This window comes from Thunnus albacares, chromosome 11, assembly GCF_914725855.1.
Source record: "Thunnus albacares chromosome 11, fThuAlb1.1, whole genome shotgun sequence".
NCBI lineage: Eukaryota > Metazoa > Chordata > Actinopteri > Scombriformes > Scombridae > Thunnus > Thunnus albacares.
Genome location: NC_058116.1, coordinates 21,630,704 through 21,643,026, shown reverse-complemented (window position 1 = coordinate 21,643,026; position 12,323 = coordinate 21,630,704). Strand labels below are relative to the sequence as shown.

Genomic DNA, 12,323 nt, shown 5'->3' with positions numbered 1-12,323 from the left:
CAGAGGCTTGTTTTAGCTTCGCAAGGTTTTTTTCCGTTTTGAAAGACAACATGATAACAGTAGTTTTTTTTTTTTTTGTTTTGTTTTTTTTTTGGACATGTTTCACAAACTGATGTCCTCACCACAAGCTGAGCGGTTGGTTTTATAGTCAGCCGTTTTGGGACCGTACTCTCTGACAGTGCTCCTCCCTCAGGGGCGGGCGCAGGGAAGCGGCGCTAGGATATGTATGTCTGCCTTCACTCACAACGGATCACCTTGCTTCAGATGCGAACACACGCGCACACAAGTGCCGAAGTTACATTATCAACGAGTGGCTAACATGGAGCCTGATATGGAAGGGGTAAGTTTCTTTTTTGTTATTTTCCTAACCTGATATGTGCTGGAGGTTGTTTTTATAAATGGCAATTAATATAAATAAATTGTATTTAATAATAACTTAGTTCCGAGTGTACATGTGTAAAGTGGCTATAAGTCAGGTTATACATCACTTTTTTCTAATAAATATACACCCGTTAAAATCAGCAACTGTAAGTTAAGAATTCGAGGTCCATTTTTTAGGTCAAAGTTTAAGACACCTCTAATGTAAGAAACAGGTTAGCAGACATTTTTACTTTGAGCTGTTTATGTGATGTAAATATCTACCCAGATCTAAATGTTTCTAACTTTTCAACAACTTTTTTTCTTACAGTTCGACTTTTCATATTACTTCTTTGACAACAGTTCTGACAACTTGTCAGAGGGTTCTGGAGGCTTTAGCATGGACCTCCAGGAGCCATGTGGTAGCGCTTTCAGCAGCAGCTTCAACAAGATTTTCCTACCCACAGTTTTCGGAATAATATTCATTCTCGGGATCATTGGCAATGGATTAGTCGTTGTTGTCATGGGCTACCAGAAAAAGGTCAAAACGATGACGGACAAGTACCGGCTCCATCTCTCCGTGGCTGACCTCCTGTTTGTCCTCACGCTGCCCTTCTGGGCTGTGGATGCAGCCAGCAGCTGGTACTTTGGAAGTTTCCTCTGTGTGTCTGTGCACGTGATCTACACAGTCAACCTGTACAGCAGCGTGTTCATTCTGGCTTTCATCAGTCTAGACAGATACTTGGCCGTTGTGCGGGCCACCAACAGCCAAGCCACAAGAAAGCTGCTTGCGAGCAGAGTGATCTATGTGGCTGTGTGGCTCCCTGCAGTTGTGCTGACTGTACCTGACCTGGTGTTTGCCAGGACACAAAACATGGGGTCTTCAAACATCCCCTGGAACTTCAATGAAAGCATGAGCACCGGTGACTCCAGGATCATCTGCCAGCGCATCTATCCACAGAACGGCACTCTCATATGGACAGTTGTTTTCCGCTTCCAGCAAATCCTGGTGGGTTTCATACTGCCTGGTCTGGTCATCCTCATCTGCTACTGCATCATCATCGCCAAGCTGTCGCAAGGCGTCAAGGGCCAGACACTGAAGAGGAAAGCGCTGAAGACCACAGTTATCCTCATTGTGTGTTTTTTCTCTTGCTGGCTGCCCTACTGTGTGGGCATCTTTTTGGACACCCTCATGAGGCTGAACGTGGTCCCCCGCTCCTGTGAACTGGAACAAGCAGTGGATAAGTGGATTTCTGTCACTGAAGCCCTGGCCTTTTTTCACTGCTGCCTGAACCCCATTCTCTATGCTTTCCTGGGAGTTAAGTTCAAGAAGTCGGCCAAGAGCGCCCTGACTATGAGCAGCAGATCAAGTCAGAAGGTGAATCTCATGGCAAGAAAGCGAGGGCAAATTTCATCTGTGTCAACCGAGTCCGAGTCCTCAAGTGTTTTGACAAGTTAACATCAGTCAACCTCAGAGTCTGTGACTTTAAACTCTCAGGAGAGAAAAAAAAAAACTAAGCTTTAATTCAAAGAACTTACTACATTTTGTACAGATGTAAAAAAGAAAAAAAAGTTTTTTATACATTTTGATTTGTTTGCCTTGTTGCAATTGTGTGTCTTGTGATGGTTTTCACTGAAAGTTTTGTAATTTTTATGTTCCTCAAAGCAGATTGTAACCGTAGGCAGTGCCTCATTTCCATTCAGCTTTACAATCAAGAGTCATTTCATCTTTGCAAACTGTGATGCTGTAGTAAAGTTTAGGCATTGAATGCCTTGTCTGTTTTCAGGGATGCTAGCTGCTTTTGGAAACTGTACATAGTTTGTAGCATTTGTATGTTCGCACTTAAGTTGTGTGATTATCTGAAAGCTATTATTTATTGCTGTCATTCACACTGGAAGTTTTGTAAAAGAAAGAAACTGCATGCTGCTTTTTTTACCCTTTTAAATGTTTTTTTTATGTAAAAAAATAAAAAATTCAATGCTTCTCATAATGATTGTGTGGTGTGCATTTTCACCCAAACCAGCTCTTCTTCCCCTCAGGGGTTGGGGGTTGGGGGATGAGGTGTGTGTGTGTGTGTGTGTGTGTGTGGGTTGAAGGGAGGGGTGTGGGGGTCCTAACCCTAACACAAATGTCTCCACCTGATCTGGCTGGAAAGCAGAAGGAGGACTTAGCGGGCCCTGTAATTGCAGGAACATCTGTGCACTTTTACATCTTAAGCAGCCACAACACAAAAGCTAAAATCTTCAGTTATAATTTGCACCCATATGGCTCCTTAACAAAGAAAATAGCATGTTAAGTTCTCCTTTGAAATTTTTTTTCTTTTTTCAGTTAACAAGATATACTGCCTTCATTATGTGTAGCCTGTAAACAAGTGTTATCCTCATTTGCTTCACAGAATGGGTCAATGGGTCATTTTAGCCATTCCCTGACTCACAAAACAATAAAAATAGTAGTCAAAACACAGACTATATATTCTGAAGATGCAAATAGGCAGATATAGTCTTTTTTGAGCATCAACGCAATATATCATTAAATCAGCTGGAATTATATAGTGACAAGATAAAAATTACAAGTTTTGATCATATACTTGTATCAGTCTTTCTGTGGGCTCTTTTATTGGCACATACTACAGATTTAATCTGGGTAGACTGGTGACAGAATAATATTCAAGTTGCAGACCAAAGGAAGTGAGCAACAATAGATGTCAAGGAGAATAGAGTCATCAAGTGGCCGCTGTGCAAAGCAGCATTCAGTCAAGACTCCAATGGAGATACATTTCCATTTCTTTACATGTAAAAAAGGTGTGAAGTACCTCCATCAAGGCACAGGGTCAATGGATATTTTGGAGCTCTAGTTTCTCACATTAAAACAAGATAAAACAAGGGGGGCTTTTCAGTTGGAAATGTTCCCAAATGATTCAGAATTTGCATGAGAGCCCAGCTGCCTCAACCCGTGCAAGAAGAGATCTGTGATTAACACTTCACTGTGTTCAGCTAAATCCTCCTCATCTGCTTCATTCACTGTCAGGACACCTTGATGTTCAATTGAGGGCATCAGGATCATATTAACCAACATACACAGAATTGTAATGGCGTGCTCATAGTAGGGTTACACAATAAACTGATGGTTCACAAGTATACAAAGAGACAAATGTGCTTTACAGTACAACAGTTGTCAAAGGTGGACAGATTGACAGGAGGACAAATGTCATTTCCATTGTCATTGTTGATTTGACCGATTATCGATATGTATTTCAGATCATTTAAACAAATACTTAACCATCATTGTCATAGAAAAAAACAGATATGGACAATGCTTTTATCCAAATTGCCCAAAGTGCTTACTTGAGTGCACACATCTTAAGTAGCGATGGCCCCCTTGGGCATTAACCTTTGGGTCCACAAAGGCACGCTTTCATTCATAATTAAAGCTTTTGTTCTGTCTGTGTGATGACAAAATATTCACTGCTCAATGACATGCATCTACAAATACACACATTGCATGCATCATCTGATATCTTGCAAAACATCAGTGTTACCTTCCTGCGCAATGTGGAAAAAATGCAACCTTTTCAACATTAGTAAAAACAAACTCGCGTGCATATGTTGCAGTATGTGTTTCATATTTGCTTTACTGGGTTAAAGGCCAAAGCTTAAAGGACAGGAAATTGTTTCTACTGGTGATTCATTACCAGTGTGCATCCAAGAGCTGATTTTCAAACTGGAACTTGACACCATTGTCCAGTCTGTTTGGAGCCTCCTTTAAATTATGTGCTTGAGATACACTGATGAATTCTGAGTAGTGCCAGATGCATACCACATAACCGCAACGTACATGGTCACGGACCGTTGCATTGCCGCTGCATTTTTAGTCTCTCTCCATGTTTCCTGTCTCCCTGCACTTTCAACTGTCAAACAAAGACAAAAATGCCCCCCCAAAATACTCTTTTTTTATAAGTGCAGAAATCATTGTAAAAGGCTATTGCAAACTCAGGATGGAAGGAACATACTGTAAATACCAAAGGTTCCTTTTGGGCAGCAGTGACCTGCTTTTCTAATGGGTGCATTGTTTTGGTTGGAAAGTGGCAGCAGGAAGACTGTTTCCTGCATCAGGAGCTCCTGTGGCCAACAGCCTGAGAAAAGCTTTGATGACCCCCCACTGTATTCAAACCACCATCACTCGCCATGCATGGTCATTCCTGCAAAGGTCACTTCATACCTGACTGCACTTAGTGCACTGGACTAAAGGTGTGAAAGTAATTTCCTGGATTATGTCACTTACATGTTCACCTGGATGCATAAGAAGACCACACATGGTGGTCACTTGTTAGTAGTAGTGTTAATACCATGTGTTTGTGTGCATTTTTTGTTGCTGTCGCTACCATGTTGATTTAGTTACTTCAGTTTTTTAAAATGTAATTTTTCTTTATCTTGTACTATTCATGGTTTTTCAGTATTAAGGGACCATCAAATAAACACATTCTTGACCACAGAGTAACATATGTCCAAGCTGGTCTACAAAGTGGTATTAACAACACATACTTGGTATATTTATTTGTCTGTCTGGATAATTTGTGAAACTGAAAATAGAGAGACTCACCACATGCAATGTCGACAAAATATATCCCTCTACACCACTATATGTTAGTCAGACAAATTTATCAACACCTATATATATATATAATGTAAATGTTAATTTCATCCATCAATTTTGACATTTTTTATACCAATTCATTCAGACTCAGGTTGTCTGAGGGTCAGGGGTGAAAAAATATAAAGGGCACCTGATGCATTGAATGGGCCCCCATCAGAAGAGAACAACGATGAAGGGTTGGTAAAAAGGCTACATCCCCAGTTAAGATTGACATTTTACAGCGTGAGTCAGAATATAAGGACAACAACACTTCAGTATTAAAAAGGATCTACTTTTTAAACATTTATTTTGCAAACATCTCCGTAATAAAATACAGGGAATGGGTAACATTTTAAATGTTTATTTCTCAAACACATCTGTAGTAGAAACATAGAACTATTAACATTTTGAGAATTAGCAGTTTTTTTCTTGTCATGGAAGCGAGAAGCAAGGTTTGTGGAATAAAAGAAGAATTCTTTATGCCATGAGTTTGAAAATGTTAATGACCTCATTATGGTCACTTGGGACGTCCCTCTCAATGGACAACAGCAGAAGATTTGACAGCCAGATTCTTCAAAGGCTGGAGAATCTGGAGAATGATTGGTCGACTGATGCAGTTGTCTCTGGCTATGTAGCATATATTTATAGGAGTTTTGTCAGCTTGTAAGCATAGCTTGTACATGGCTGGTAGGGAGAGCATAGAAAAAGTGGGACTCCTTAGGTTCAGTGACAATACTGTCGTCTTCCATGTCATAAAAATTGGCAAACATCCTTGAAAGATTGAGCAGCTCTGACATTTATCATGCCTTTCCACTTCCTTGGCGTGGTAAGGCACTGACATACAGCACTAGAATTGCACTAGCCCTCTTGCCTTTGTCTATATGTTTTTACCCCTATCAAGGAAGTTGCTTGCATGCCTCTCCGTTTGTTTGTCTGTTAGCAGGGTTACGTAAAAGATTCCAGATTTCATAACAGTTTCATGACAGGATACATTTATTTTTAACTTTTTACCATGCCTAGGCAGAGGTTTAAGTCCTACTGGGCATCCCTCTAATCGTTAATGGCTAATGCAAACATACTTCATCTCTCTCATCTCCTCCCTTGCTGCCTCTAGCTGCATTTTGCAAATCCCTTTGTATTGTGATCAATTTTCTGTCTCTTCTTGGCATTCTGTAATTGTAGGGTAACCCAATGCTAATCCTCCTCTCTACAAGTGCAAGTTAATCCAAGCTATAGGGTTGTAAACACATTTTGAATAAAGAATACTCTAATCATTTCCTTAAAGAAGACTACACCATAAGGTTGATTTCCAGTTTGTACCAAATATTTAGTATAGAGATGGCTAAGTATGTATCTAGCTAGTTGCTATCCATCCAGCATATTGTTGAGCATGTTATACAGTTTTGAAAGGGCCTAAACATAAAACCAACTTAGAAAATACAGTCTACATACACTAGTAATACTTCCTTAATAATATTTATTCCATACACTTGTCTTAATTGCAAAAAAGTGTTGCTATATGACCTACCTCACAAATTGAAGTAGGATCAAGGTTACAGCTTAGACTGCACTGACCCAAACAATCTAAAGGGGTTGTGACTGAGCAAACTGTAGTAGTGCTGTACCAAATCAACTAAATGGAATAACGTCAGCTACAACAACAACGACATGTTTTAAAGGGTGCTTTATTTTCCAAATGGTCAGTCTACATTAAGGATTTGTTAATTCATATGATAACTGTCAGTTTACTCCATTGTGTAGGGCACAGTATCAGTATGTTCTTTGCTGGAAGGGCACTTTAACATGTTTTTCTCACATACAGTGAGATACATGTTTTTTCAATGAAAAAGGCACCCAATTTTCACTTTAGTATGTTAGACTTAGGGGAACCCTAAATTGTAATTTCCCCTTTCCTTGTTCACTAGAAGGGCACCCATACAGAACTTGTCGTGGGAAATCTTCAGATGGGCCAATAAATCTTCAGGTCACCCACAACTTAGCATTAAACTCAAGAGAAAGACTCAAAAAATACACTTGAAGCTGGTAGAGTTCAATGTGAGTAGGTTTACTGAGCATTACAAAGCAAACTGAGGCCTTTATCCCAGGATAAAGAAAACCTAATGTAAAATCATATTATACACCTCTCATAACCTCCTCCTAATGTGGAGCTTATTTTCTAGACTCCATCTCACCTTTAACCATATTCAAAACTATTCTGCCATTATTGCTAAGTTCATTAGTGACCTTGATCCAAGTATGATTCATCTTAGGAACAATGGTGTTTCAGACTTCTCTAAAATTTATCAGTTACACCTGGCTTAGCCTTCAATCACCTCACACAGACAACCAAAATATTATATTACTTATATTATTAACTTCCCTGGGTACTGCCTCTCACTGACATAAATGTTGTCAGTGAGAGGCAGTGCACATTCACTGCCACATCCGTTTGCTCAAGGGAAAGCAGCCTCTACCACAAACCTCCAGCTCACCCCATTACAATGGCAACTCATATAGCACTGACTGCATTACATCCTCTTCATTTAAAGGGCACATCTTGTTTTCTTGTTTTTGGGGGAACCTTACAGGGCACTATCACATTTTCTTCCATTAAAAGGGAACCCATGAGGGTTTTTCTTCCAGATTCTCACATATAAAGGCAACCTATAGGGCATTTAATCCTGATTTACCCATAACTAGACAGTCATTACAGAACTCTGTAGGTTTTCTCCTTTGTGCAGGCATTAGAGGGCATTTTACCATACTTTGGGGGCACCTTAGAGGGTACTTTATCAAATGGATAGATAGATAGATAGATAGATAGATAGATAGATAGATAGATAGATAGATAGATAGATAGATAGATAGATAGATAGATAGATATGACTTGGCCTCTTTGGAGCACTGAGCCTTGCTTCATGTCGTTGAGAAAATCAAAATCTTCCCAGATTCTTTAAAGTTGCCCGACAATGTCTGTCATTTTCCATTAGGTGTTCACATTATTTTGTCTAGACCACGTAGAAGCCGGACGAATAAGTCAGTGGGAACAACCTCCACTCACTCGTTTCCAGTCGGATCCCAAAACATCCGCGTATTTGGTGCCCCGTCCAAACAGGTCCTTCCTTCCTGTAGCCGTCCATGCTGTGAACAGCTGATGAGGTGCTACTCTCTGTCAAACAGCCGTGAAACATTTTCTCCTCATTCTCCAAGAAAAATAACTCGAAATGACTAAAGAGGAAGTCCAGGGGTAAGAAGGGCGTCAAAGTTATTAATGTCATAGCTCAACAGCACTCACACACTGCCGTATGACAGCGCTAACAGTGCGGCTAGCAACCAGCTAACGTTAGCATTGCCTTAACATGCAGCAGATTGCGTCATCTGATGAGTTTAAGTAGAAGCATGTTAAAGTTTGCCAATGAAAGGGAAAATGCTTTAAAATACCAGAAATATAAAACCAAACACAGGACGAGCCGCGGTGATGTTGGTTAATACCTATTTTGTTGTCTGGACATCACATTACATTGAAAATCTCTCATTTTATGATGGCTGTGTTTGATATATGAGTGTAATTACTGAAAAAAGGTGACAAGATCCTGTTTTAAGTCTTTTAGGTTTTCTGGTGAATTCGGCTTATTACAGCTTGATTAATATGAAGGAAATGTCCACCTTTATACTTGGTTCACTTCACTCTTAGTGGCAGACTCAGAGGTGGAATATGAATGAAATGTTTCCAAATGTATTTTCAGTGATGCTGAATTGACTGAATCACTTTCTGATTCATATATATTCACATATATAACCTTTATTTAAACAGGGGGGGTATTGAGAGCAAGCTGTCTTATACAAGGACACCCTGATTACAGTACATAACAAAAAGATATCTTGATAATATCTTCAGCCATGTCAATCTGCGCTTTAACTGTTTCATTACATACAACACATCATAAAAAGTTCAGATTTATCTACTAAGTTGGCAAACCTCAACCTGTCACGTCGTGTTCATGCACATCTCTCTTCTGTGCTCCTGCCAGTTTACCCTCTGGTCACGTACCGTGTCGTTTTCAGACAGGAAGGGTGTCAAGTCAGTCTGGTTAATTAGCTATCTAGTTACTTTTTAACTTAATGTAGAAAATACAATGAGTGACCAGAAAAACAGAAATCCTCTATGGTGTAATGCGATGTAATACACCAACCCTGCACTGAATACTACCTGATTCAAAACTTTCATGTTCGGTTGAGATTTTTGCATTACTATTTACATTTTACATCACTGTTATGACCTGGACTGCAGTATATTTAAATGTTTCTGATATTTTGCCTATCACAAGCATTTTGTCTTAACTGTTCCTGTCCATTTATTGTCCTTTTATGGTATCATAATTTTTGTGACTTGGGGGTGTAATGAACTCATTGGCCCATGCCATCATGTGTTCATGTGTTAACCGAATGTTGGCAGTCACCAAATATAATAAGCTTAACTTAGCTGTTTAAAGAATCAGCTGCTGCAAAGTTTGTTTGTTTGTACTGTTTCGTCAGCAGAGTGTAGGTGTTTTGTGGCTAGCTGTTCCAGACAGTCAGACTGATCTAACATGCCTGGGGGATAAAAAAAGGGGTTGTTTAGTCAGTTTAACAGATTCAACTGATAGATACAAATAAACCGACCTGAGTGTGTTTTGTTTGGTCTAGTTTGTTCTCTGAGTGCAGTCCAGGTGACTAACACAGCTGAATCAGATTGTACCAGTAAGCTACTCATGCTGTGTGTGTGTTTGGGTTGTTTGTTAGTTCCTTTGATGCAGCAGCTATGCTCTGGAGCAGATTACCAAAAAGTATATGCTCAAGTTTAGGTGTTATAAAGAAATATTTTACCCTAATGCATTTTTTTTTCTTCCAAAAGTTAAAATATATCATTTTGATTTTAAATTCAAGGACTTTGGCTGCAAGTTGCTGTAAATAGTGGTGTCAGTTTGGCAGTACTTAAAGTGCTAAACCTTGTCTGAAGTCTTACCTCGGAAGTCAAGGGCATTATCTGTTGTGAATTTAGTTCCTTGTTTAGACTTTATAGCTATTTATAGTGGGCCTTTGGTCCTTGTTGTTTCCTATGAGTAACCCATGTTGCTTATGGGCGTCTTTGAGGTCTGGACACCTGGACTGAGAAAAACCAAACAGCACTTATTCATTGACCTGCAGTCTTAGCCCACGTCTACAACAGTTCATGCGAGGCTCGTTTGGAGTGCAAAGTTCAGTCTGTTTGATTATTAAGTCTGCGATCACATATTTTACTCCACCATTGTCTTTCACAACCTTCAAGGCTTTGACCTAAAATAGACATGTCACTTTTGCGGTAACTAGCTGATACTGCCTTAATGTTGCACTGATGTTGGCCACCATAAATAACTTGTATTGCAGTATTTTTAATGTACTAAATAATAAGGCACATTTGTTGAGCGTTGTTCTAACGTCAAAGTTAAAAACTTAAATTGTTGAACATACAAATGATTTTGACAGCTTACACAGTTTTATAGTAGTTTTTGGTGCAAAAGTTTTAGGCACTAAAGTAGTGAGTTTTGAGATGCTCTCAATAATAATGCCATGAATAGTTTTTATTTATCAATTAACTTCAAACAATGTTCAGTTAGTAGAAGAAACCTAAAAGGAATCAATACTGTATATGGTGTGAGCATACACTTTGCCTGTAGCGCCAGTTCTCCTCGGTACACTTAAACATACTTTTTCAAGGTAATTGACATGTGGGTTGTTCCTGCATCTTGGAGAACTCGCGCCACTTCTTCTGTGGATTTTGGCATCTCAGTTGCTTCTGTCTCTTCACGTAATCCCAGACTGACTCCATGATGTTGAGATCAGGGCTCTGTGGGGGCCATACCATCTGTTGTAGGACTCCTCGTTCTTCTTGTCGCTGAAAATAGTTCTTCTTCCTCTGGCTGTATGTCTGACGTCACTGTCAAGCTGCAGAATAAATTCGGGACCCATCAGATGCCTTACTTGATGGTATTGCAGAATGGATAAGAATCTAAATATCTAAAGTGCGATTTTGAAAAAACACCTAATGGTGATTATTGACTGATATGCAATTGCGATATGATTTGCGTTATTAGAGGGAATGATACTTTTTAACATCATTATTCTCATTTTCATTGAAAAACATAAAATGATTATGGTGTGATGTTTGCAGGGATCTGTGCAAAACAAAAATGTTTTTTAAGTCTGTAGAATATGATGTGTAGTCCAGGACATCTCTGCAGCACAAGAATATTTACTTTAAAATGGTATTTTAACACACATTTCACATTTAACAAATATTGCGCCTCCTGTGAGATATATATGTGTGTGTATATCGATGTTTGTTTGTTTCTATCGTCCCGTATGTTATATTGTGCCCTCGTTGTTACATCTACTGAAGAGTGTAGTGTTGTATTCAGTCTGCTATCCCTTTGCTTCTACTAAACCACACTTTTCTTTATAGGAAGGTGTCCACCGCTTATCAGCTCTGACACTGCGTCGTGCTATCTAGGCTAGTGACTAGTGTTGCATTTAGCAAAACACCTTTAAAGGTAAAAACACCTTTACTTTCAGATATGACAAAAAGTTATCAAAATGCGATCGTCTGTGTTCTTCACAAATGAGTAAACAAATCTTCTCTCTGGAATCTCTGCTTTCAGCCGCTCTCCAACCCACGTCCCTCCATTTGCACAGGCTACACCTGTTATATTTTTAAAAGACAATGGGATTAAAGGCAGTTCAGACTTAAAAGCTAGACATGACGATGGTTCAAAATTGGTTTTCCCAGGCGGTCAACTACTTCCTTCTGGGATGCAAGAGAAATAGAAGGTGGAAGTTGACTTAAATGTTTATGTTGTGTGTTTCTTCCTGTTCCAGGGCAACAGAGGAGGATCAGCAGGGCCCGTCAAAGAAAGCCCTGAAGAAACAGCAGAAGGAAGCGGAGAAAGCTGCAAAGAAGGCTGAGAAACAGGCCAAGCTGGTCAGTGGTGCCTTCTTTTTTTTTTTTTTTTGGGTTTGTTGTTTCACATCCGTTGCCCCCTCTTACAGCTGGTAGGGCTGTGACGTGCAGCTCTGTGGGCATTGTGGGTCCAGGAGGGTTGGTTGGCTAGCAGGGGGGGGGGCAAGAGTATCCATTGTCTAAGTATTCCTGTCATTTTGGCTTTGTTTATGTCCACCCAAACAAAGTGCTATTTTCCTCTACACTGAGTGCACAACATATTAGCAGCTCCTTCTTAACATGCAATCACTCTACCCAGATAACGTCTCAGGCTTTCATTGCCACTGAGTGGAGAAAAAAAGTGGCTCCATCATTCAC

At 39.7% G+C, this 12,323-nt stretch overlaps 2 protein-coding genes across 2 annotated transcripts in view; both read left to right on the top strand.

The window, feature by feature from the left end:
- Positions 1-226: 226 nt before the first annotated feature.
- Positions 227-1,852, top strand: cxcr4b (chemokine (C-X-C motif), receptor 4b). Its single transcript, XM_044366638.1, has 2 exons — positions 227-340; positions 689-1,852. The coding sequence occupies exons 1-2, from the start codon at positions 227-229 to the stop codon at positions 1,814-1,816; spliced, it is 1,242 nt and encodes a 413-aa protein (XP_044222573.1). The 3' UTR covers positions 1,817-1,852.
- Positions 1,853-8,082: 6,230 nt separating this feature from the next.
- Positions 8,083-12,323, top strand: part of dars1 (aspartyl-tRNA synthetase 1) — a 31,983-nt gene continuing 27,742 nt past the window's right edge. The window contains exons 1-2 of the mRNA XM_044365794.1: positions 8,083-8,237; positions 11,885-11,987. Of these exons, the coding sequence (XP_044221729.1) occupies positions 8,215-8,237; positions 11,885-11,987 (126 nt within the window). The 5' untranslated portion in view covers positions 8,083-8,214. The remainder of the gene's footprint in view (positions 8,238-11,884; positions 11,988-12,323) is intronic.